Raw genomic sequence first — 26,985 nt, 5'->3', positions numbered from 1 at the left:
CGTGATGATCCAGGATTCACATCACTGTTTATATGGTTTTTTCAGCTCATTTTTTGGACTGTAACTTCAGCGTACCTTCAACTATTTTAACCATTTATAATCAAAATGTTCACATCATTTACAGGAAGGGATTTTGTAACTGTTATACTTTTCAAAATATTTGACTTAAAAGATATCAACTGAGAACTCCATAAATCCTAAAAAAACTTTGTTTTTTCTGAAACGTACTTCTTTGTTTTTGCTGCCTTTGTAGCTTTTAGCCACTGTTTTAGCTTTAGTTCTTATTGCTTTAACTTTAACAGTTCGGTTTTAGCTTCTTTAACGTGTTTCAGCAGTCGTTCAGCACTCAAAAGTTACTCTGTAAAATGACATTTCTCTGGTTTTAACTGTGACTTCCGACTGCTTCCAGTAATTGATTATCAGAAATAGATTTAAAGTGTCAAAAATACATTTCTGAATCTTTACTGTTCCCGTGCTGATTGACGTAAAACCACATGGTTCACCGCACGCTCATCTTAGCTTCACCGGTTAGCTGAAATCTTTCCTCTATCCCCTGTTAACAACTCCACGCTACATATTTAGCTTCTGGCAGTTTCTACATTTTTCATTTAAATGGACGACACACAGATTACATCTCTGGAGTTGTTTCTTCATGTCCTGTTTAGCTGCTGCCTGCTGTGTTTGCCTGCAGTCATGCATCTTTACCTCCCTCAAGAATCAAAACCAAATATTCTAAAAACATTCATGTGAGTCATCGGTGCTCCTGCTTCTTCTTCCCGTGACAGCCAGTTAGCTGCACAAAATGTTTATTTGATGAGACAAGAGTGCAACTTCAAAAAATGAATATAGTTTTACTGGTTTTATAGTATATGAAACCATGAATGTATTACAACATTCATGTCTGCAGGATCCTGAGCTGTGAAGCAACAGTAAACTCATTTTCTTTCACTTTCTTCACAGGCAGGATGACAAACCAGTCGACGCCAAACCAATCCAACACAAAGAAGCAGAAGGAGAAAGAAGAAGTCCTGCGGGATGACAACACGGAGCTGGCGTATAAAGATGCCGGCCACTGCAGCCGTAACACCCACAACCTGCTGCTGGGACTCACGGTTCTCGGTATTCACAGATTCCTGAATCGGTTTCCTGTTTATAGTTTCCTCCATGTGTTATTTGTGGTTAAAATACTTCTGCAAACTTTGTTTTTAATTGTTCATATATCAAAACATTCGACTCGATTGGGAATAGTGTGCTACAACTTTTGGTTTTTGTAACTTTTATACTTTTTAAATGTATTTATTTGCAGTTTTTCTACGTTGGAATGACATCAAAATCTCTTAAATTCCTTCCAAACATTATTCTTTTTGAAATCTAGTTCAAAGTACTGGCTCTGTTTGAGTCTTCTTATGCAGCTTTCAGCTACTGTTTTGCTAGTTTTGCTACAATTAGCTTTTAGCTACAGTTTAGCTTTTGTTCTGCTTGTTTTAACTTTAACAGTTAAGTAAACAATTCATTCTACAAAGAAAAAAAAAGAAATTCAACGAAGTCATTCAGCTTTCACTGCATTTTCACCAAACATGCAATTTCTCCAGTTCTTTCTGAGGTCAGATTATTTTTTTTTATTTATTTTTTTGTCTGCAGTAGATTTTATTACCCACAAGCTGAGCTCTCCCCACTGCGTGTTCGTTTTCCCACATGACTTCGTCGGCTTGTTGTTGTCTTTAGTCTGCTTCTGTAAACACTTTGGTAGGTTTCATCATAGCACAGTTCTTTTACCCGAAAAACAAAACTCCCTGCAGAGTTAAGGAGCGTGTTATTTTTTTGTCTGTAATTTGTCACCATGATTTAAACTCTGATATGAAGGCGTTTATATTTCAGTAGATGGCTCTCATTAGTCAGCGATGACGTGAAACAACCGGTCAGTGAGTCCACTCAAAGACTGTAAACAGAAAGAAATTTACATGATTTATTGTCAACTAAACAACTCCAGAAATTGTGTTTATCCTTGATTTTTTTTTTTTCTTTTCACGAGTGTAAAACAATAGAAAGAGGCTCTTCTCTTCTCTTAGTTTTTGTCTGAGGAGTTTTTGTTTGAAATAAAGACAAAGTTCAGACTTTTCCTTGAAACTGAGGTTGTACCTGTGTGTGTTGGTCAGGTGTTGTGATGGGAGCAGTGTTTGGGATGCTTCTGCGGTACATGACGGTGACAGACTACTCCGCCCTCACTATGGTTTCCTTTCCTGGAGATATCCTCATGAGGATGCTGAAGATGCTCATCCTGCCTCTAATCATCTCCAGCCTTATTACAGGTGAGCCATGTTTACTACAGCAGGGAGAAAACATGCATTACAAGCTGCAGTGCATGATGACTTCACCAGTATTCTGTTTAAAATAAAGGTAATTAAAGAAAATAATATGGAGATGTCCTGTTTAAGAGTTCTTTTTAGCTTTATGTGAAAGTTTTTTTTATTCCCACTGAAAGGCTGAAGGCAGCAAACAGCTAATCAACCTGATTCTACACAAAAAGGAAGCTACCTCAGTCAGTTTTTCAGATACTGAGCTAAGATTTGGTGTGGTGGTAGCTGAGAGTCATCCCCAACACGTTCTCTGAGCGCTAACATCACACACGCTTTGTTATTTTCAAGATTTGACAGAAACTGCTTCAGCAGAAGGCGATCTGAGTTTAAAACTCTTGCATGAAAGTGGCGGGCGACAAGCATTCCTTTAAGGAATAGAAGCTGGGAATATTTGACACGCTTAAAAAAATAGATATTTTTTGCCACTACAGATCAATAACTAAGAACAAATATCATTTTCTTTCCCAGAAAGAAGACTGGAGGTGTTTACCTTGTTATATTATCAGTGCAGTTTGTGATCCTTCCTGTTTTTGCTCTTACAAAGTAAATGTCACTTTAGTTAACTTAAACCTCAGTTTTTCATTGAAATGCACCTGTTAAATACAGTTTTTCTGAAAGTGTCTGACACCCGTATCCAGCCAGGACTTAAATGATCTCACTCCTCACCTAGTAGGTTATTTTGTAGTTTTTGATATGATGAGAAATTAGACATAAAAAAGCTGTTATTTTAAAAAATCAGGGCTAGTCTGTAAAATAAAAAAAAGGGTGAATCTACGTTAACTCCATCTAATTATTGCAGGAGTTATAACGAGTTAGATTTAAAGGCAGATGCTGTAACTTAATTTATATGATGCACAGAAGGCAACATGAGCTTCTTTGAATCCGGGTTATGTGATCCGTCTAGTTGAGGTTTTGATGAGACGTCCAGAAATGATTTTTAATCCTGCGCTCCTCAGGGCTCGCCGGTCTGGACGCCCGCTCCAGTGGCAGGATGGGCAGCAGAGCCATGGTGTACTACATGTCCACCACTGTCATTGCTGCCATCCTGGGGGTCATCCTGGTGCTGGGAATCCACCCGGGAAACCCCAAGCTGAGGGGCAGCAGGGGCTCCACAGCGCCAAAGAACCAGGAGGTCAGCAGTCTGGACGCCTTCCTCGACCTGATTCGAAACCTCTTCCCTGAGAACCTGGTCCAGGCCTGCTTCCAACAGGTACTTCACCTGTTTCACACCTGCAGAAATGTGGTTTTCCTCTTTATTTTTTCACAGGTTTTTTGCAGTCTAACTACTGCATTTTGTGCTATTTTAGCCCTTCATGCATGAAAACCTTCGGCTCATTCAGGAAATGGGTGCTTCGACTTTTAGTTTTTGTAACTTTCATACTTTTCAGACTATTTTACTTTATTTACAAATATTTTTCTCCATGGAAATACATTGATATCTCTCCTACTCCTTCAAAAACATTGTATCTGCCTCAGCGTATGTGCTTTATTTTTTTGTCTTATGTTACTGTTAGCTTTTAGCTTCTGTTCTGCTTCTCTAACTTTAATTGTCTGAGCTCTGTGACATAATGAAGGCGCAGACAGATGTTAACAGCTGTTCTGTGTAGGTCCTCTCTGAACTTTCTACTCACTATGAAAGCCTGGTTCAATTTAAAGGCTATTGAAGAGCTTAAATTAACGAGCATAATTTCCTAAATTCTTGTTTTGACGCCAACACAAGCAGAGCTCCTTAAATAGTTTTTTATTTATGGTCTTCAAACAAACCATAAGAAGTCTTTTTGTCTCAGAAACAATAAAAATTGTTTGTTTGTTCCCATTAGTCATAAAGCTTTCCCCGCCAGGAACCATCTGTCCTTCCTCTTTCAGTTGTTTTGTTTCTTCTCTGTTTCTGTTGTTGTCTTTATTTGAGAAGCTCCAGCTGCCAAGATGTTGTTTGCTCATCCATACGGGGAGTTTCAGAATGAGAGTTTATCTGTGAAGCCACTGATCTGTCCTAATGTGACTCTGTGATCCTCCTTCAGGTTCAGACGGTCCTGAAACAGTTGCCGCTCTCGGTGTCGAACCAAACTGAGCCTCTGATAGTGAACAGGAAAAAACTGGAATACAAATGGGGCATGAATGTTCTTGGTGAGTCAATGGCAGATCTAATTATCTCTAATCTGTTCATTCATTCAGTCAAACAAAGCTCAAATATTGCACACAACTGAGTGAAAACAGTTTTATATAACGTGCTCCTTTCTTAATAAGTCAACAGATTACACATGATGCTTATTTAAACATCTAACAACAAACGAAACTCAAATATAAAATCAACTACAAGCAGCATCATCAAGCTTAAATATAAACATTTCATGCGTTCATAAGTTTCTTTATATAATAGATGAACAGTTAAACATTTTTTGTGTCATTATTCAGATCATTCCATGATTTTTTCCCCATGTATGACACACATCTGCTTTAATGAAAGTTTTAAATCAGATTTCCTTCTATAATCAGCATCTTTGGATCTCAGCACAAAAACTTCTGTAAATTATTTGGAAACAACTTTCTCTTAGCTTTGTGCTCGACTTCACACTAAAACCTGCTGAGTTAAAGCTGCTGGGTTGGTTTGACCAAATGTCAGGTCCGAGATGTGTCAGTTCTTCACAACCCGACATTTTTAGCCAGAAGTTGACAAAATTGGACCTGCCTGGACCTCTGCTTTAGGATGTGATAAGTAAAGATAAGATGGTAAAATCAACCTGGTTGGCTTTGTTATTAACTTTATTTCTTTTAAACAGTAAGTTTGGGTTCCTAAATTAGCATTAGTTGGTGCTAGCTGGCTGATGCTAACAGCTAATTAGTAATTATTAGTAGTTACTAATTAGTGAGTAGTAAATACTAGCTAGTTAATAACTCAACAAATTAGTAATTTTAATCCTTTTTTGTAGAAAACGTAACTTAGTTTGCTGAGTTGTTTTCACCAAGCAGTTTTTAGTGTGTAATAAAAACAATTAAGTTAGCTAAATCTTTTAATTTCACATTTTGACTTCATAAAGAGACTATAAGTGCATTCTCTAACCTTTTTTAAAAGTCAGCCAAAGGTTTATTGTTAGTCCTAAACCTCTGGAACAATACGTGAATAACACAAAATATGAAGCGTTGATCATTCTGAAACACTATTAACTTTATTTAAAATTACAACATTTATTTCTGTGTTTTATGTGATGTTTACTATTAAGTTTATGATCTATGATAACCCCTAGAAATGTTCCCTCATAAAACCTTCCAAATGAATTTTCATCTACAGACATTTTGAACATTTTTTTCCTGCTAAATAAAATCAGAAATTTTGTTTTATTCCATTTTAAAAATAATTTATTATCATTAAAACACTTTTTCAAGTTTTAACATCTTACAAACTATATTTTCTATAACAATTTCTAAAAGCTGCTTGTATCATTTCCAAACAAAATAAACTGTAGTATTCACAGATGTCATTAATGTATAAAATCCGTATTTGTTATGTTTCGCCTGACGCGCTGCTCTGTCTTCTTCAAGGCTTGATCGGCTTCTTCATCACCTTCGGGATCTGTTTGGGCAGGATGGGCGAGCGGGGGAAGGTCATGTGCGACTTCTTCAACATCCTGAATGAAATCATCATGACGATGGTTTCCATGATCATGTGGTCAGTGTCGTCGTTGTCGTGTGTGTATTTATGAGTCTTGTGTTTTTGCTCTCTGCCGCTAACGGCTGCATTGCTTTGACATTTTGGAAATACCACACGAAAGTGACAGCAGGCAGAGCGCAGGAAACAAACGGTGGGAACAAGGTTTAACAGCGACCACTTTAAAGGAAAGAAGGGAGGAGGAAGTGTGTTGGTGAAGGACACAGACAGATGGGATAAGAGAGAGGGTTTCCCTGGGACATGCTGGAGTCTGTGGTATGCCGGGGAGCAGCAGGAGCAATGCTGCAGGCTCCCAGGGGAGCCGAGGTGGAAGATCTCCAGAATGTAATGGATCCACAGACGGGCAGAGGAGCAGCCCGGCAGCAGATGCAGACAGAAGAAAGATGCATGCTTTCAGAGAGCGGAGCACGAACTGAGGCTTTGCAGAACTCTGGATTGTCACGCAGGGAAACAGACTCTCAGAGCGGTGATGGGAAGGGAAGGGGGGGCAGTTAGAAGAGAAACTACATGCGCAGCTGGACACCAAAGGAAATGTTTGCATCACTCACTCAATATAAACATATTAGTCCAGGGCCTGTGGAGCAAACCAAACACAGAGTTCAGTGTATACAGAAAAACGTAGAATCTGCACGGCATGCCCCACTAAACAACTGTCAGCGAACGCCTGCCTCAGGTTTCAGCATGCAGCTGACCTGGAGGAGCAGGCTGCTGCCACGATGGGAAACTGCGAGGGGGCGGGGCCTAAAGGAGAGCGTTGCTTTAATTCAGATCTCCCAAAAGAGCGGCGGACTGAATTTATGAATGGAAACAACTGCACGGCGAAGCAGGAAACCAGAGATCCAAGAATGTGTCACGTCCTCCGGGAGAGGAGAGAAATGCTTCGTTGGAAAGATTAATTAGGTGGAGTCAAACATCTCCGTTAGAAAAAATATATATTGTTAAAGGTGAATTAATTATTTCAACAAATATGTATAAAAATCTGTAGTAAGATTTTTGCAAGTGAAGCTTTTGTGTTTGATTTTTTTTATGTATAAGGGCCATACTGACATATTATAAAACATTTTCAGAGCTTTTAAGTTTTTTTTCTGACAATAAATTTGAAGCAAAGAAGTTGAGTTGAAATCGACAACACTTGTTAGCCACACAGTCTGTAAACTAACACTAGTTTTAAAATATTTAGATGTCAGCTCGAGGACAAAAGAAGCAACATTTAAAGTCTTCTTATTCTCTGTTTTTTTAAGTATTAATACTTATTTTGTTGCTGCCAACACAAACACAGACTTTACAAGCTTGGCAAAAAAACCTTTTTAGTTCAAAAGTTTTAACTTTATTTGTGTTTCCCTTTGACTTTGTTTTTATTGGCCTTAAGATTTATTATTATGTGTATTATTGCACAAGGTCTTGGTTACAACTGTAGCATTAACTATTGGAGTCAGCCCTGTTTGTCTGTTAGCAAAATATTTCATGAACCACTGGACAGTCAAATTCAACACAGCTAATCAACATTTGCAACACTAAAACGACTATAACTCGGTCAGTTTAGCAGAAATTGAGCTAAATTTTGACGTGGTAATAGCTGAGAGTCCTTCACAGCCGTCCAAATGTGACATCTCAAGAGAAGATATTGTATCATGCTATTTTCAGCACCATCATTTCTCAGGATAAGATTATCTTAATCTAAAGCTCGGGCATAAAGCTTGGCGGGCGATATGCATTCCTTCAAGGAATTAAAATGATGTTTTCTTGAAAGACATTCTTTTCAGTACTCTGATAAATAAAAGGCATTAAAAGATAATAGTCCTAACTCTGTGCACAGGTACTCTCCTGTCGGCATCGCCTCTCTGATTGCGGGGAAGATTGCTGCCATCGGCGATCTGGAGGTGGTGGCCAGGCAGCTGGGCATGTACATGGTGACCGTCATCGTGGGTCTGGTGATCCACGGTGGATTGATCCTACCTGCTATATTCTTTGCTATCACCAGAAAGAGCCCCTTTGTGTTCTACTCTGGGATTTTCCAGGCCTGGATCACGGCTCTGGGAACCGCCAGCAGGTATGACAGACAGTCGTAGAGACGTTAGTTGGTTCCCTTACAGCTCATTGAAACAACACTTCATTACTTGTGAAAAGTGATTCAGTTAAAAGCAACAGTCTAATCTAAATCTGCATAACTTTAGTATGTGATAAACAAAAAAAAACCCTGAAAATAAATGATTTGTTGTTTATTGTGTGAATGTTGATTCAGCATCGCGCTAAAATAGATTATTCCTGACTTTATTGAAGAAAACCCAGGAATTCACTAAAATGCACCACAGTTTCTGAGACTGACGAGACAAAACTGCAGCTTAGCCAGTTACATCAGTTGTGCTTTTTGTTTTGGATTATTGTGGAAGTGTACCAATGAATTTAGCCATGTCTGTTAGTGCAGAAGTGCGAGTCCAACGTCTGTCACAGTTTACAACATATCACACCTCGAACAGCGGCTCGTTTCGGTGGCTGTCTGGGGTTGTTTGCTGTCGCCTATTTGGATTAAACCTAAAAGGCCCAATGGCAAAATTCTGTGTTTGTGCAACTGCAGTGGCAGTTCAGGGCAGCAGAGCCAAATGTGTGTGAGTCCAGGCTATCATAGAGCAGTCCATGTCAGACGGAGTGTGTGTTGTAAAAGTCTAAGCCTTTGGATTAGTTGTCAGCAGACAAACCGGCCCCACTGTATCTTTGCCTGGCTCGGCTCGGCCTGCCTGCTCCAACCAACTGTCATTTTGGCACATTGTTGAGCTTTTAGTGAAAACGGGTAATCCTATCAACATTTTCTCTAATTATATTATGACCCAAGCTTAACAGAGCCAGGAATCAGATTCCTTTAATTCTCATATTGAAGGACTGAAACTTTGGCCTTCCAGCAGCTGTCAGGAGGAGGCTGTCGACCGACTCAAATATCTGCTGCCTTTTATTGACGCTTGTGTTACCCCTTCACCTTCCTCCCCACCTCTGCACTTCTGTCTCCCACCACCTGTCTGCCTATTTTGTGTCCTCAAACAGACTCTTGGCTCTTCTTCTTCTCCCTTTTTTTAAAATGTCACTGCTCTTTTCTTGTGGGTGTTTCCATTTCCAGCGCCGGCACGTTGCCTGTCACCTTCCGCTGTCTGGAGGAAAATCTGAAGATTGATAAACGTGTGACTCGCTTCGTGCTGCCCATCGGTGCCACCATCAACATGGACGGTACCGCCCTGTATGAGGCTGTGGCAGCCATCTTTATCGCCCAGATGAATGACATCACATTAGACGCTGGACAGATTGTCACCGTGAGGTATGTTTACAAAGGGAATGCACGTGATACTTGAGTTACAGCAGCTGAGTTTGGACTGTATGAGCCGATTTAAACACTGAATTAGGGAAGTTTTTATTGCCTACTCTGCACCAAATGTCTTTAATTAAAAGTGCCAATGCACACGTACTCAAGCACCCTTATAACTATCCTGGTCCAAACTTTTGTCCTGTATCTTGCCTCACCAGACTGTGTGGCTTGATTGAGAATAGTGTGCTATGAATTTTGGCAGCAGTGCTCTGCAGACTGTCGACAAATATCACAAGAAAAAAACAAAAATGGAGGTCAGCTTTTGGCCAAACACATGAGAAAACCCAGCCTTGTTTGGAGCTTTACAGTTTAGGCATACGTCACAGTAGAAACAGTATTCAGTGTTTAAACAGGTCGCAGAAAGTTAGATGTCTAAACTGGCCTTTTATCTTTTACAGTTTTTACACATTCACAGTTTCAGTTTGAATTTTTACAGATTTTTTGACAGAACAAATCATTTTTCTGCTATCTAACCTATAACACATGTAAATTTTTGACACATGTACAAAATAATCCTTTTTACTCTACTTCTACAGTTCATACATCAAAATGTAGTCACTTTTTTTAGCTTAGATTATTACAGTTTTGTTGGGCATTTTAGGCAGCAGCTGCATTGGCACCCATCAACATTTCTTCTAAAACTTTCTAGTTTATGATAATATCCTCTTGTTATATGTCCAGTTCTATGAAAACCAATGTTTTTATTTTTTTATAAACAGCTCATAACCCATTTTAAAGCCTATTTGTTGCGCTTCTTGCCTCCAAATCTTTCCAAGAATCGTATTGGGGGGCCTGTTACAGTTTCAGTAGCTTCCAGAAACCAACAATCCAACTTTTACACCCACTTAACGCTTCATTTGGGCCAGCTGGAGTCGTAGTTTAAAGCACATTTTTTAATTCATTCTTTATTCAACTTTTTTTTTTTTTCTTTTTGGCATCTACCATGGAGTGCAACAGAATGGATTAAAAGTTCATTTAAATGCTTATTCCCTTTTTATTACTGCTGGCTTTTCTAAACACTTGAGATTGAGTCAAAGTGACTTTTAGAAAAATATATAATTCCAGCCATCTGCAGTTATAGTGGTAATTTGCATTCGATTTACAGTCTGTTTGTCCTGAGGAGCAGTAGCAGTGAAGACTGGTCACAGTATAACAACAGACCTGATCAGCAATAATGATAACAAGCATGACAGGATAAAAGTTTAGAAAGGGGAGCGGTGCTGGAGGGGGATCCCAACGAGGCTGGGAGTTCTCAGAATAAAATCAGATTAAAATCCGGACAAACTTTAGCTCTTTTTTGTGGCTGAAAGCAGACAGAAACAGGAAACTCTGTGCACGGCTGTAAACACAAACAGCTGGAGATACAACATGAAAAATCAAAATAAAACATCAAGGTTTTTAAATTTTACTAATTTATGAATCATTTATCAGACATTCATCTTTATCCTCACTTCACCCAAACAGCAGCACCTTTTTATTTCTTTTATTTTTTGCATAATTTTATTCAAAATAAAAATATGAGCCAACAAAACTTAAAGAAATCGAGGATTTTTTCTCAAATCGACTGATATATTGATGTGAAATGGCCCTGTCGTTTTGTTTGACTTCACCAACAACTAACAAATAGTAGCTTGATATAAAAATCTTTGCTGCTGTTGTCTCTTTGTTAGCAAAATATTTCATTAACTGCAGGACAGATAATAATGAAACTCTTAATCACTGGAGGTTGATCTACAACTGATTAACTTTTAGAGTCAACAATATTCAAGATGGCCGCCACAGCTAATCAATCTTAGCAAGCACAAAAGTGTCTACGACCATTTTATAAATACTGACCTAAAGTTTGGTGTGGTAGTAGCTGAGAGTCATCTCCAACACAAACTTTGAGGGCTAAAACATCTCAGTGTTGCTCGACATCGTGCCTAAAAACAACTAAAACTTTCTCATTTCTCCTCATAAGATGATCTCAGTTTAAAAGTTGATCTTTCATTCATCGAGGAATTCCAGGAGCTTTAGTTGTAGATGTTTTATTTGCTCACAAATTTAAATGTTTGGTTCTAAATTCAAACTGCATTGAAAAAAATCCTAATAAAACATTACATTTCAGTGAGGACATTTTAAGGCATTTTTAAGACTTTCATGACTAAAGCAGATTGTTGTGAGATATATATATATATATATATATATATATATATATATATATAAATCAATAGCAGAGAACAACTGTAAAATGAACGCAGTTAAAAAGTAATCACATATTTTTTCCCATGTTTGAAGTTTAAACTAAACATTAACTCCAAATTAGAACCAGTCTTCTTGGATGAGACTCGGCCCATTGTAGCTGCGGGTTACAAATAATGCTCAGCTCTTTGAAAACTGTTTATTGTACATTTTTCTGCAATAACTGTTTACCACCAAATTCCAAAATCTAATTTTCAAAACGTGTGTGGCTATTGTATGTTCTGCAGCGAGTCTGTTAGTAAAATATAATCCATATGTCGTGTGTCAAGCTCCTAACGTTCCCACTTCATGTTTCAGAGAAGTTAATGATTAGAACTGAGATCAGAGGGATAGCGATGTGGTTCAGAACAAAGATCGACATGAACTGATAATTTCTCTAATGGCAGACATGTCCTGAGAAGCAGCATTCCTAAATGTTTTGTTGTGGACGAAGAAGAGCTGCTCCCTCTTTGCTGCGAATGTTCAAAAAGGAAGTCGACACAAACACACACCAGGCTGTCGGAGCTCCAGATCAGCTGGTACTGATACTCCTCTTCAATCAAATCCTCAATGAATCTGAAGATTTCTGTTTGTAATGCAGAAAATAAAATCATCAGGACCAAAGCAGTCCCTACACTAACTTTTCTCATTCTGAATCGGGAACCTGTACATTTAGGAGTTTTCTTTTATTTCGAGTGAATGAGGCTTGATGGCCACCGTTCAGCTGCAGAATCCGGTCCTGAAGTTTGCTGAAGAAGCTGAAACTGAGTTGTTAAAGCTAAAAGAAGCACAAGGCTATCTTAAAGCTATAAGCAGCAAAACTTCAGCTCAATTTTGCACAAAAAACAAATTTTCCATTGCTGTCTCACTGAATTCTTCGTGACCAGTGAGCCGTACAGCTGTGTTTTGAGCAGCTTGTTTTTGAAAATTCTGCCTTATTTTTCTGCCCACAGCTTGTTAAACTGATTTCTCGGCTGTGCATGTTATTTAATTGCCCACAACGTGCCCACCTTGGCAAAATACATGCAGGATTCTGACTGTTTTGAGAGAAAAGTTGTTCAAAATTTGATCAACTAGACTGCAACTCAAGCGAGGAAATTGAGAACCCCCACGATTGTTGCAAGACATTCTGGAGACTCCTAACTAGTCCCAGTGAGGAACTAAAAGGTACTTCCTTAAGGAGGTACAGATTTGCCTTGGTATTGTTGTAGTTTTGCAGCATTAAAACATGAGTATCCAGACAAAAGTCTTGTTTAATGATGTAAAAATGCACCATGCTGTGGACAAAACAATGTTTCTGGGTTAAAAAAAAACTGTCACAGTGCTCTGGTGTGATGTGTGCAGACACATCTGCTTACAGTACAGCAGCAAGCAAAGGTTTCACATCTGGATGCTCATGTTTCAATGCAGTGTTTTCCAGTGATGAGCCGTCTACATGAGGAATTTAAACATCGTTGTAAGTGATTTTTGGATGTAACCGGCTGTAACTGACAGATGTGGTGCCGGAAATCTGATCTCTGAAGTGCAGCTTCTAAATGTTCTTGGATTTCTTTTATTTTTGCAATCAGGGATGCAGGTTTGCAAAAGATGAAAGTGCTGAACAGGAAGTACTAAACCCTTTGCAGTTAAAGCAGAAGATGGAAAGTTGTGAGAGCAGAAAGAGTTTTTTGTTTGTTTGTTTTTTGCTAATGAACAGCTTTAAACTGAAAAAAAAGGTCACCTTATGTGTTTGACTTTATGCCCTACAAGCTAGTTAGTCACACAAACAAACAATCACCTTTGCAAAGAAATAAAATCTACTTTTCTCCTCAGCATGACCGCCACCCTGGCCAGTGTTGGAGCTGCCAGTATTCCCAGTGCCGGACTGGTGACCATGCTGCTGATCCTGACAGCTGTTGGCCTTCCCACCCAGGACATCAGTCTCCTGATCGCTGTCGACTGGCTGCTGTGAGTCGGGTGTCTGATGAGCAGGGAGAAGTAAATCACTGTTCTGTGGTTCATGTTCGGGTCGTGACGGTCTTAGTTTGAACATCTCTGAAGGGTTGGTAACGTGTTGCCGTTTGGGGATCACTTCCTGACTTTCTGTTTGTCCACTCAGTGACAGAATGCGTACCTCCATCAATGTGGTGGGCGACTCGTTCGGGGCCGGGATCGTGGATCATTTGTCAAGAGCCGAACTGGCCGAGCTTGACACAGCCGAAATGCTCCCAACAGAGGAGGCGCTGGATTTCATCCCTCCGCCTCCGGTCCTCCCAGAAATGGACCTGGCCGATCCTTTCAAACCACCCGAGCTGCCCCCCCGGTCCCCTCGCCCGCCCAAACTAAACCATCACAGTCATGTCCTCTCCCAGTCGCAGTCCATCACTCACTCGCCTTCCTGTTCTGTCCGATCTCCATCGCCACGCTCCGTCCGTTCCCCCTCTCCGCGCTCCGTTTGCTCCCATTCCCCTCGGCCTTTCCGTACTCACTCTCCACGCCTCCTCCACAGGACGGAGCAGGGCTACTGCCCCCTGCCCAGCCATGACAACCAGGTATCTATCACACACTTATTCTTCTGTTAACTACTAAACTATACTTTTAGCGATGCTCTCTGTCTTTTTCTGTAAAGGGTGCTTAGGTAGCAGTGTATTCAGCATTATGGACTACTGTGGCTTTTTTTAAAGGGATAGTTCAGGTTATTTTTTGTTTGTTTAGTTGGGTTATCCACCTATGAATATTCAGTATCTTACCTGCAGTCAACAGCTGTCAACACAATGCCAGTTTGGAGAATCAGGGAGGATTTTTCAAGCTAACAGCTCCTCAGAGCAGGGTTCATCCAAGGAAGTATTTCTGTCAGCTAAAACATCCCAAAGTTTACCAGGCAGTTTTAGTAATTCTGTAATATTTAACATCTTGTCACTTTTTAATTAATGCCATTGCATAAATATAAATAGCTTCTTATTGTTCCAGTAAAATTTTCATCTTAAACTCTTTCTTTTAAGTAAATGTTAACTTGACTCATCTATGAGAAGTTCTCACTGATTCTCCAAACTGAGATCATTCTGAAGTGTTTCTACTGTAGGTAAGATACTGACTACTCAGTACTACTCTGCATAACCTGACTTGAAAATAAAATAAAACCACAAGAACTATCCTTTCAAGTTCCAGCGAGTGTACCCATTTTAACATCTCCCAGTTTAGTACTTTAATGCTGATCATGTTTTACCTGTCAGTCAGTCAGTACCTGCGGTTGATCTCATACCTTTGTCTTTCCACTCAGATTCCCACAATTCCACGCTCTCGAAGAGAGCGGGACAGAGAGCGGGACAGAGAGCGGGACAGAGAGCGGGACAGAGAACGGGAACGACTGAGGAGAGAAAGTGAAACGGAGGAGGAGGAGGACAGGGAAAGAGTTCTGGGGGAAGTGAGCGACGGTGAGGAGAGTGATGACACTGCTTACGATCGGAGGTGCGCCATCCCACTTGGCGATCTGCCATAACTGCAATTTACTGGGATAAATTACCGGGCTAAAGCTTTAGTCAGTTTGTTTCTATTTCACCACAGATATGTCCAGTTTTAGTTCACTGTTTGATAACGTTCCAGCAGGGCTCCACTGGCTGCACATCTCATCTCTGACTGGTTTGTAAACTCACATAAATTTTATTGTGCATCAGAAAAATTGCAAAGAAACACTCCTGAGAGAAATCCATTAAAACCGAGCCACGAGCTTTTTATGATAAAGTTTTTTCTCATCATAAACAAAACCTGAAATAGAACCGAACGCCTGAACCTCCTCAGACGGGTCTGGTGTGAGAAGATGGATAACGGGTATATTTTTGCTCTTACTTAATTTAACTGCAAATCTGCAAGAAATTGAATTAAAAATTACAGCATAAAATGATTAGCTTTTAAAAACTCTTTGCTCTCCTGCAGAGAGGATTACAAATGTATTGTTATGGTCTGGTTCTGTCCAAAAGTAACAAAATCTGCTTTGTTGCACTTCTAAAGCTTACAGATTAACAAAATTTTACATTTACAACAATTTTCCTATGTCTTTCACATTTTCTTAACATTAGTTTATGAACAAACAACAACAGCATCTAAAAAGGTTCAAATCTCACGTTGACAAGTCAACCTGCACTCAGGGGCAGCAGACAGTTTTAACTGTCCTCTTTTTATAAAGCAGTTTTAGACCATTTATTCATGTTGCATCTGGCAATAAGAGCCCTTATCAATGCTGATAAGCTGCAGAATCAGCTGATAATATTTGGTAAAGGCAGTGTTGCCGCACCGCAGTTAAAGGTACACTGTGTAAGAAAACCTGACGTCTAGGGGAAGATGGGAGCATACTTTATTTGTTTGTCTAATTGTATAATTGATTTCAAAAAGTATGTATATATGCAAAAAACAAAAGATGTTTATATATATAGTATATAGATAGGAGGATTTAACACATCTGGATTCTTATATTTCATCCAGTCATAACAAAAGACTGATGTCACATTATTTAATCCATCAACATATATTATAACTAGAGTCAGGTCCAGAACCTGGATGTTGAAGCCACAAAGGATGGGCGTCCCCTATTGGCTGACTGCAGTACAATTTTTAAGTCCCGCCCCTCGATGTAAGCCAATGGGACATTTTTCTGACTAAAAGATAACATTTTTAGGTGTTGATTGTTGGTTCATGCAGCTCTTCCTGTGGCTGTACGTTAAAATATGCATTTTTATGTTTAGTTTTAATAATGTGAGGCTTTAAAAAGGTGTCCTCATATACCATGGTTGACAATATGAGACCCTGGTAACGGGTTGGGACAGTATTCAGGACTTTTGTGTTAAGGGTTCAGCCCCTTATCTATAATGTTCAGACTCTGGATCTAAAAATACAACAATGCAGCTCCCGATGGAAGTGGAGTCACTTCAGACAGCTTTTTTATGGCAATGTTATAAATATGCAGCCCATTCCTGCTGCATACAGCTTTTAAAATTTGCCCTCTTGTGGCTGAAACCAGGCTTGTATTCGATTCACTTCTAATTTCAGTGACACTTCAGTTTCTTGGGTCCTTATTAGCAACACTTCCTTGTTCTTCTTCTTTATGTCTTTCATGGTGGCAAACGGTGACGCTCTTCCATGTAGAAGAGCTATACTGAAACTGGAATATAAAAAATAAATATAGTGGTTCATTTAGTAACGTAATTAGATACAGAACTAATTGGAACAGAGGTTTTAATACTACATCATTGTGGTATTAACATCCCAGGCAAACATCCCAGGCAAAGTTTCAATTAAGTATGCTAAGCTAATTAGCTGCTCAGAGCTAATAAGCTTTATTAGTTGTTGTTTTATTAATAACTCCTTCATATAAATTGTGATTACAACCCTTGCTTTGTGCTGGATATTTCCTTTAAATGATCTCAAGAATATCAAACAAGTTGCAAAGGTCAGTTAAAGAAAACAGATGTTATTTTTTTACACTCCTGCTCATCTCTTACATCCTCGCTGCTCTTTCTTGTTTCCCTCAGACGATGGTCAGTGTTCTTGTTAATACTGTCGATATTCTGTAAGATTTTTATTTTGTTGTTGTTGTCTGGTGTGTGTGAAATGATGGATACAAGGTTTAACTTTGTTGTGCATTGAAATAATTTTATCTGGCGTGTCGATTTAACTTTTAATTGCTGTAAAAGAGCTTGACTGATCTCCCGTTTCCCAATGAATTGCCTTTTATTTCAAACAGAAGTTTACTAACCGGCTCCCGACATCCTTATTCAGATTCATGGGTCAAAGTGTGTGTGTATATTGTAATAAAATATTAGAGATTTATTTAAAATTGTACTGATTTGTTTGTTTTTTCTGTCCTTTAAGTAACTTGTACAATCAGTGGAAGGATTTGCTGTCAAAAAGGGGGTCACGCGTCAGTGTTTGGTGACGAAAGGCGGAGGAAAAATCCTGCAGACAAAAATATTACTGGTTGGAGGAGTTGCAACAGACAAATACAGACAAAATGCCCAAATTACACACATCCAGGCTGCGCTTACACATTGATGAGACGACACGCAGGGATACCAACGCTCTTAATCCTCTCAGAGATGGGCGAGCCTGGGGAGAGTGATGAATGGGAGAGGAGTCGCGGGGCAGCAGATGGCCAGAAAGACGTCAATCGTTTTCATTCTTCCCAGACAGCATAAGGGCACTCTGAGTAATAACGAGCAGGGCTGACGTTGGCTTCGTGTCCCGACCCAGGTGGAATGCTGGAGGCGAAAATCTAAACTTTGGGAAATTTAGGTTTTAGATGTTGAACATTTGAGTCGTGCGACGAAGCTCTAATCTCCAAAGTGTTGCTTCTCCAACATGACATGAGGATATTTAAGGCAACCGGGGGTCAGGAATTTAATCACTGCAGGCGTCATCGCTTGGAGGAGTGTGTTAGATTTTAGGAGTTTTGTGTGTTTGTGTGATGCATTAAATACTTCTGAACACCACACACTGACCAGAGAAGCTCTTGCAGACCTTTGGATTTAATTGGTAACAGCAGCCGGGCATTTTCAGCTGGCCAAGAAAGACAGAAATGATCTCAATTATCCATAAAAAAGCCCAGGAACACGCCTAAAACTGCTTTATTTACCCATTCCTCATTCCACCAAGAAATTGTGAAACATATTTTGTGATTTGTTTGTTTCTTGTCTAAAATGAGATTCAAAATCAAGTTTAAACCTTTTGTTTGTTTTGTCTACTGAGGAGCTGAGGTGTTCAAAAAGTGTTGTTTATCTGTGACATCACTCACTAAAAGCATCAGCCAAAGAAATCTGACATTAATTAATAATTTGTTAGTTTTCTTTAGGTTGTTTCACCTCTTAGCTGCTCTGGAGACAGACTTTATTGAGACAAGAGATTAAAAGTATTTTATGTTCATAAAAGTGACAGTTTGTGTCCAGAAGGAGGAAGCTAAACCAACAAGTTTTACTTAAGATGAATATTTTGTTTGTGATATTTAACAGCAGATTTCCTAAACAAAGGATTATAAAAGAAAAAGTTAAAATGGAACAAAATGTTTCAGTCATTAGTTGTTCTGAGCGCAAACAGGAAGTATATCTGGCACTTAAAACACATAGAGAAGATTTGTTTCAAAGAAATTTGAGTTTTTCAGTGAGTCGGGATATATTTTTCATTTTAAAAGTAATCAGAGGTTTAGGAAGTAAGTAGCTTTTCTTTTGATTAACACTTCTCTTATAATTAACTCATCAGTTGATTGTTTTGTTCCGAGCAAAACCAAAACATCTGGAAAACCCCAACATGTCGTAAATTAGTTTATCAGCTTCACATAAAGTTTCAAAAATGTTCAAACCTTTAAAAAATAAATCTTCCTTTGGATTGAATGGAATGAGAGAAGCTTCATATCTTTGTATAAATCTTCTTGATCGTGTGGTTTAAATAAGGATTAGTATTTTAAAATAATGTGCAAAGCTGCAGTAAATAAAAGGAGAAGTCTTGGTTTGTCTTTAATGACTCAGTCTGACACCTAGAGGCCGGATCACTCATCACATTCAGCAGGACGCCACGGAGCTACAGGTTACCTCAGAAAATTCCTGAGATTTCACAAGTTTTACGACCAGAATCATACAGCGTCCATTGTTTACGTGACCTTTTTAAAAACGCTCTTTAGATTCGAGCGTACATCATCATCATCGTCACATTCTCCCAGAGTCACAGCGAGTCATGTGGAAGGAATGAAGGAAGGATTCCTCACATAGATAACTGTTAATAAGTGGATTTAATGTGTGTGAATGTTTCTGCACAGAGACCTGAGACGACTGTGACTTGGTGAATATATAAATAAACTGAATTGAATGCAGAAATCCAGAAGACGAGTGATAAAACATGAGCTTCATTAAGAAAGACGCGTACATGTACACACCTGCCCTCAGTACGGCCACACAGTTTAACAGATTATTATTAGAGGTTTAAAGCATCTTCACTGCCAGGGCTTTTTAAGGTAAAACTTCCCTCTTCTATTTTAAGGTTAATTATTTCTTTTTTTAAGCTTTAAAATCTCCAAGAATATTTATAAAAGTGCCTAAAAAGCAACATGAGAAGAAATAAAACGTGTTTTTGTTAAAAATACCAAACTTTTATACTTTCTAAAGAGTAATTTTTGGCAGAATATACTTTAATGTAAGATCCAAAATTCTGATTAATTCTCTCCTTTGACAGAAATAAACGATTAAAGTTAGTATTACATAAAACAGCCCAATATATACAGGGTACTTACAGGGTATGGACCTAGTACTTACCTTGTACATACCTGGTACTTACAGAATACTACCTGGTATCTACAGGTTACTTACTGGGTATATATCTGTTATTTACTTACCAGATATGTACCAGGTACTTATCTGGTACTTACAGGGTATTTACTTGGTGCTTACTGAGTACATACCTTGTATATACCAAGTGAGTACCCAGTACCTGTATTATGTATTTCTACATTTTCTCTTGATGTTGATCTCATAATTTAGCCTTTTTTAGCACAAAGAGGATTTTCTCTGTGTTGTTCCTGTTAAGGACTTAATGAACAAACAAATAAACACAAACAGATTGTGGTACAAGTATGCAAAGGAATTAAATACCACAACATGAGTTCGTTGTAAGGAATATTTCACGTAGAGACATAAACTGGAATGCAAACAACAGTTTTATAAGAATAAATTTTAAAAAAACATGTTTTTTTAGGAGAAAACCAGTTAATTACACTGTTAGCCCTATTTATGGAGAAATAAACAAGAAGTGTTGTATTAAAATTAAAAGATGATCTGTTTAACATCTTACAAAAGCTTTTTAAAGCTTAAATTTTAAGTTTGGTCATGCTGAGGCTGATATGCCCAAAATTATTGATATTATTGGTATAAAAACAAAAGAACAGGACTGATGAAGACGTGCAGATATGGTCAGTTTGAGGTTAAGAGGGCATCTTATAAGTCTGTTAAAGTAAAATGAAGTTTACAGTTTGTATAAAATCTGAATACAGGCTTTAAATGCAGTTTGTTCTTTCAGTAGACTCAAGTATTTGCTGATTACATGAAATAAATAAAAACATCACATTGTGCATATTTTTATCACTCACTGCCATGAAAGGCGAGTCCTTGTGTAATTTCCTCTGTATGTTTGTGTTTGTTTGTCTGCAAGCAAAATATCTTACGAACCACAGGACACGTTTTAATGAATGTCTTAAGAAGTTATGGGATGTCCATCCACAGCTGATTAATGTAACAGCTAATTGGCCTCCACGAACATAAAAATGTCTGTAACTCAGTCAGTTTTACAGATACTGAGCTGAAACACGGTGTGGTAGTAGCTGAGAGTCGTTCCCAGCACAAACTCTGAGCTTTACAAGATCTCATGAGGTCTTTGCTTAAAACTTTGACTTCAGGCAGCATGCATTCCTTCAAGGAATGGTAGTTTCATTTATGTGTTTTCCTTGTATTTGGATGTATTTTCTCAGCTTCTCCACTCAGTTAGAGGCACTAATTAAAGTAATTCCTGCTTCTAAACTGGCCCGCGGGAGAGTTAGAGTAATAGATTTTAGAAAATTGGGAATCAGGAATGTGTGTATGATAATCTCATACACACATTCTGATTGTCGCTTCAGCCTGCAGTTATTCGGACTTCAGCTCTGTGACAGAAATGTCAGCCAGCTCTGACCTGAGATCAGCTTCTGCCTACGTGTAAAACTGTATCAGTTACGTTGTGTAAATGTGTCACACACAAACTGGCTCGGGACCAGCCACATGAACTGCGTGTGCACCAGCGCCGGCCGATGAGCGATCTCTTTGTTAGGGTGCCACATTTCTGCCATAACTGTGAAAAGCACAACATCAACACCTGCGACACCTGCAGCTTGTTTAACTGCTGTACGAGCAAAGCATCATGGGAACACATTGATCTGGTTCGATCGTCCACAGACAAAATAAAAAATGCAGAACTTCAGGTTCCTGCATTAGCCAACAATCATGAAAACATTGCTCCATTTGAAAAAGTAACCTGAAATTATTTCCTTATTATTTTATGTTTCTGTCCAGCTTCAATCAAACCTCTTGTCTCTTTCAAAATAAAATGCGAGTCATACATTTTTAAATATTTTTGTTGTTTATAAGTAGGTTAAAACTGTCAATCTTTGCATGTTAAAAACAAACATTCACGCTGAAGGGTGAATCCTTAATTCTGTTGGGATTTTCTGCAGCATTTTGAAGTATTTTAATATCAAATCTAAATTTGCATCATTTGAGGACAAAAACACCAACTATGAAGTTTTTATTTACATTTAGGGGGATATTATAATGGAAAATGTTTTGTTTCTTAGATTTTACATGTTATTTAAAGAAAAAAACATTTAAATATTGTCAATAAAAGAATCTTGAGAACAAAAGAATAAACTTTTATAAATATATTCAAGTTTAAGGACCTATAATATACAGAAAGGCAGTATAATCAAACCCTGGCTCTAGAATGAATCTTATCTCTTCCGGTAACAGGGAGGTTTTCATTCTGTTGCTATTTGCAGTTTGAGCCACTAGATGTCAGTACAATCTACAAAGTTATCAAACATATAAAACTAAATTACTATTTATCAGTGTGACCCAGCAGAGACTTGACAAAACAGGAGTGGATACACTTTATATTTAAATAATTGTTTTGTTTGATTTTGTTTTCAGTTTTCAGTAAATTTATTGGTGCTCGTCCATTTAAAGGTTAGCTTAAAGGTTAAAGTAAGAGAGTAATTATAAATTATTTTCTTTAAAAGAAAGTTTTGTTTTAGTGAAGTTCTTGTGATTCAGTGTCACATAACTTTATAAAAAGCTGTTTGGGTGAAGAAACAGAATGTTATTAAAGATTTAATTGTGCAGAGTGAAGATGCTTTGAGGGATCTGGAGACACGAGTTATGTTAAAGATTAGTGTTTATTTGTTTTGCAGAGCACAGTTTACTTCATGACAGTGTAAAATATCATCACACAAAAGTCTCAACTATAAAAAGCATAGCCACAAACCTGGTTTGTGTCCAAAATTGTTTTGTTTTTTTATGCGTTCTTTTGCATCCATCTGCCTTCTCTGTCCTGTTTGTTTGTTTGTTTGTTTGGTTGGTTTATCGCTGCAGTACCTTCCTTCTTGATGAGTCAAAGTTAGTGTCAATCTGTCTTGTCTGTCAAACTTGGGTGACCATAGGCTCTTTGAGGTAGAACGTTATCCCTTGCTGATCACCGGCTACATGTCCTGGACAAAGTCCAGCCAAAAGAGTCCCATTGAGGGGAGGACAAATCACCCTGTTCTGCTCAGACAGGGGGACGCAGTCCCTCGTGTACTCAGGCCCTTCATCCATTCCATCGTCCTCGTCATCGTCCATTTCATCGTCCATTTCATCGTCCTCCCAGAGTGACGTGGAGACATGGGTGTACACCCTGGTGTCCTCACATTCCATCTCTCTGTGGTAGAAGTAGCTAAAGTTGGACACAATGACGGGAACCGGCAACGAGATAGTGAGTACGCCGGCGATGGCGCACATGGAGCCCACCAGCTTTCCTCCAACCGTCCCTGGACACATGTCCCCATAGCCCACCGTTGTCATGGATACCACCGCCCACCAGAAAGCTTCAGGTATGCTGGTAAACAACGTGTCAGGACTGTCCACCTCCGCAAAGTAAACAGCGCTTGAAAAGAGTATGACTCCGATGAAGAGGAAGAAGATTAGTAGGGCAAGCTCTCGTAAGCTGGCCTTCAGCGTCTGACCCAGGATTTGGAGGCCTTTGGAGTGACGAGAAAGCTTGAAAATCCTGAAGACTCTCACCAGCCTGATAACCCTGATGAGGGCCAGGGACACGGAGGGCTGCGTCCCTTTGTCCTTGGCGAGCTCGGTGCCCAGAGTGACGAAAAAAGGCATAATGGCCAAGAAGTCGATGATGTTCATGATGTCTTTGAAGAAGTGTATCTTGCTTGGAGCGCTGATGAAACGCATGACAAGTTCAAAGGAGAACCAGCAGATGCAGACAGTCTCTACAATGAAGAAGGGATCCTGGAAGGGACCGAATGTTGATGAGATCGGGACGGTTTCGTTTGCGTTGGTGGGAAAGGTTGAGGTTGCGTATTGCTGTAAGACAGAAAAGTACAGGCAGTTAAAATCACAAATAACATTTATTGTTTGAATGCTGAGTCAGCTGTGCTACTTTTAGTTGATTCGTTGACTTTCGCTTCTGTTCTGCTTGTTTTAACTTTAACAATTCAGGTAAAAATTCATTCTTCATCAGATTTCAGCAAAGTCGTTCACACACTTTGGTTAGTTTCTAATAATTGGTTGTTTATCAGACATGAGTTGGGAACAGAAAAGGTGGAGCGACGATAAATAGCTCCATGGAGACTATGTTTACAGCAGAGAAAACACATTCGCAGCATGACATCTGTCATCAGGATCCTGTGATATCTGTGATACTGTGCTAACTTTTTCTCTCTTCTCCTTTTTCACTCTCCCAGCTTTAATTTTTTTCCACGGACTTTTATATAAATCACTTTCTCTATATTTAAACGCACAAATAAACCTTACGTTCATGTGACTCTGGCTTGTGTTACAGACATCTGGCACTTCGTTTAACCCGATCGTTTGTTTTTATCTGGGACGAAAACGCGTCTGAGATAACCGAGCATTAATGTCTTTTAACAAGTTAGATAATGTTACTCCAAGAGTTTGGATGCTTCGCAGCGATTTTTCTTCTCAATGCTGGTGGATAAAATGCTCTAGTTGAGACAGAGTTGTTGATTTAGTTGGTGATCATGTTTAAAGCTGCAGCCTATGGTCTTTTCATGCCATATTAACATTTATTTCTAATTGTTGTTTTTGCGATTTGCTTCAGACACAGCTGAATTGCGTTTCCAAATCTACCATGCAGCTGAAAAAACATCCCACGGTGTACAATATTAGCTTCATGAAAGGAGTTTTTATTGCAGGACTGATGTATCCGGATTAAATTAGTTTCAGCTGGATAAAGCCAATAAACTAGAAACTGAGCCTCTTGCTTTTCTGTTTCTCTGTACCGGTGGTGTCCAATCCTGGTCCTGGAGGACCACTATCCTGCATGTTTTAGATGTTTCTCTGCTGTAACACATCTGATATGAGTGATTAACAGGCTTCTGCAGAATTTGAAGACCTGCTGAAGAGCAGAGAAACAGCAGGATGGTGGCCCTCCAGGACAGGATTGGACACTACTGCTTTGTACCCATAAGTCGTGTTTGCTCATGCAGAACATGTTGCTTTATGTGAAATCAAGAGAGAAATTTACAAGTTTAATACAGAAATGCAGAAAGATCTGGCTCAGTCGTCACATCTTGAATAGATCTAATGCAGGGTTGACCAATATGCTGCTTTACTTTGGTTCAAATAAAAAGTAATAGCATGCATCCAGCAAGCAATAAGAACTTTTTTTTGTAAGATTTTACATCTGGTGAGTGACTGATTTTGTTAGAACTGCTGGGTTTGGATGATATCCAGACCTGCTCTGATCACCTACAGCAGGATTTGTAACGAATGATGAAGCAGAAATCCACCGGGTGTCGCCTCGTGTCTTTTCTGCTCCTTTAACCCCAGAAATCCATCTTGTCTCTGGGCTACACCAGCATGTATCAGCTAATTTCATCCTGCAGCCGTCATCAGAAAAGCTGATCTGTCACTGTCTCCTCCATGCCTGTGAGTCACAGCTTTTATTAATATGGACATTAGTTTATGTGTTGATGCACTCTAAGGGTTGCCGTCCTCCTATAAATAGCTCTGTACGTCTCCGAGCGGTAACGTGAGACAACCGCTCGTTCTTTGCATTCACTCATGCTTCTCTACTTCTAAGTCCTTTCATTCACTCTCACTGCTCACTATTTTTAAAGTATCATCCACATGGCTCTGGCAGGTGTGTGTTCGACTTCGTCCAGCGTGCACTGATTGCTGTCTTTGCTCCTCGCTTTTGATTTATAGTAAGAATAATACCTAAATTTAAACACTCAGGATAATCCTAAGGTGTTGTAAGAAGCAGTTATGCACAGTCAGTATTTTCCCTTCTGTAGACAGCTGTCAGGGTGATCTCAGTTTGTAGAATCAGGGAGAAATTCTCATGAGGAAGTCAAACTAACCCACAGGAATTGCTTTACCAGAGAGGCATGGTTCTAAATATGTTGCAGTAAATATACTGAAAAAGAATAATATTGCTTTAACATTTTTAATTTTAATTATTTAATAATTCTCAGCTTGCTGTATGTAGCTGGGATGTAAACAAGGACAAGTTTTATTTTTTCTGTATCATTTTTATCGTTATCAAATCATCTCACCAACTACTGGATGGATTTTAATGAAACCTTCAGAGACAATCATTTGATGTACATCTACACCTGATTAGTCAATTCAATTCAACATGGCCGTCACAGCTAATCAACATTACCTAGTCAGTTTTACAGATACTGAGCTCAAATTTGGTGTGGTAGTAGCTGTAATTGTGACGTCTTGTGATACTGCAGGTTGTGCATTTGACCAAAATGGCGGCCGGCGAAATGCATTCCTTCAAGGAATACTAAACTTTTAGTTTTATTTCTGTTCTCCTCTATAGCAGTACCACAGGTAACAATGTTAGCTTGTCAGTTTTTAGAAGATATATTGCATTTTGTTGCTGTAGGCTGTGGTTCTGGAGCTTTTCTCTGTTTGTTACTATTTATTTTAACAACGTTTGTGTTGCTATGCTAACTGTGAGTATGATGGCTGCTTTGTTCACCACAAGTTTTGTCTTTCTTTGTATAATATGACTCACATAAATACACTCAAGCAAGTCACAGTTGATTGGAAACAGGATATATTCAGCTGCTTCTGTGCAAGAAACAACAAGAAAGACTTGGACATTATTTGATTAAAATATAGTGACAAAAATGGCAACACTCTAATTTAAAGCACGTTTGTTGAAAATGTGTTTTTTGTGCTGTAGATGGTGGAGTTTTGTTTTTATTGATCCCGGCTCTGAGTGGCAGGAAGGATTCTCAACTTTCTCTTAAAATAAAGAGTCGTATCATATTTGAAACTAAAAGACACATTCTTTGTTAGGTTGAAAAAGAACAAATTTTGTTCCTTATTTTTTAAAAGCATGTGTAAATCTGTTTAAAGGTGATAAACGAAGCAGGGGAACCAGTGTTTGTGTTAAATCAGTGCTGAAAAATTGATTTTTCTTCAGGAAAAGATGTTGATCAGTGAAATACAGGTGCTGGTCATAAAATTAGAATATCATGAAAAAGTAAATTGATTTCAGTAATTCCATTTAAAAAGTGAAACTTGTATATTATATTCATACATTACATACAAACTCATATATTTCAAATGTTTATTTCGTTTAATTTTGATGAT

The 26,985-nt window shown here is 38.7% G+C and overlaps 2 protein-coding genes across 5 annotated transcripts in view; one reads left to right on the top strand and one right to left on the bottom strand.

Annotated features, from left to right (window-relative positions):
• slc1a9 (solute carrier family 1 member 9) overlaps nt 1-26,985 on the top strand; it is a 50,654-nt gene that overhangs the window by 18,001 nt on the left and 5,668 nt on the right. For 2 of the 4 annotated variants that reach the window (XM_017419471.3, XM_017419470.3), the window contains 10 exons: nt 961-1,119; nt 2,157-2,309; nt 3,314-3,567; nt 4,379-4,484; nt 5,898-6,024; nt 7,841-8,074; nt 9,134-9,328; nt 13,409-13,543; nt 13,695-14,127; nt 14,856-15,074. In XM_017419471.3, coding sequence (XP_017274960.1) covers nt 966-1,119; nt 2,157-2,309; nt 3,314-3,567; nt 4,379-4,484; nt 5,898-6,024; nt 7,841-8,074; nt 9,134-9,328; nt 13,409-13,543; nt 13,695-14,127; nt 14,856-15,074 — 2,010 coding nt within the window. In that variant the 5' untranslated portion in view covers nt 961-965. Of the gene's footprint in view, nt 1-960; nt 1,120-2,156; nt 2,310-3,313; nt 3,568-4,378; nt 4,485-5,897; nt 6,025-7,840; nt 8,075-9,133; nt 9,329-13,408; nt 13,544-13,694; nt 14,128-14,855; nt 17,520-26,985 lie in introns of those variants that run through there. The other 2 variants (XM_037978525.1, XM_037978526.1) reach the window with 2 other exon arrangements.
• The window catches only part of LOC108237788 (potassium voltage-gated channel subfamily A member 7), an 8,860-nt gene continuing 4,385 nt past the window's right edge, over nt 22,511-26,985 (bottom strand). The window contains exon 3 of the mRNA XM_017419475.3: nt 22,511-23,712. Within this exon, the coding sequence (XP_017274964.1) occupies nt 22,774-23,712 (939 nt within the window). The 3' untranslated portion in view covers nt 22,511-22,773. The remainder of the gene's footprint in view (nt 23,713-26,985) is intronic.

The sequence above is a fragment of the Kryptolebias marmoratus genome, linkage group LG12, assembly GCF_001649575.2.
Source record: "Kryptolebias marmoratus isolate JLee-2015 linkage group LG12, ASM164957v2, whole genome shotgun sequence".
Taxonomy (NCBI): domain Eukaryota; kingdom Metazoa; phylum Chordata; class Actinopteri; order Cyprinodontiformes; family Rivulidae; genus Kryptolebias; species Kryptolebias marmoratus.
Note: the sequence above shows the minus strand (reverse complement) of the source record. Positions and strands in the feature narration are given on the sequence as shown.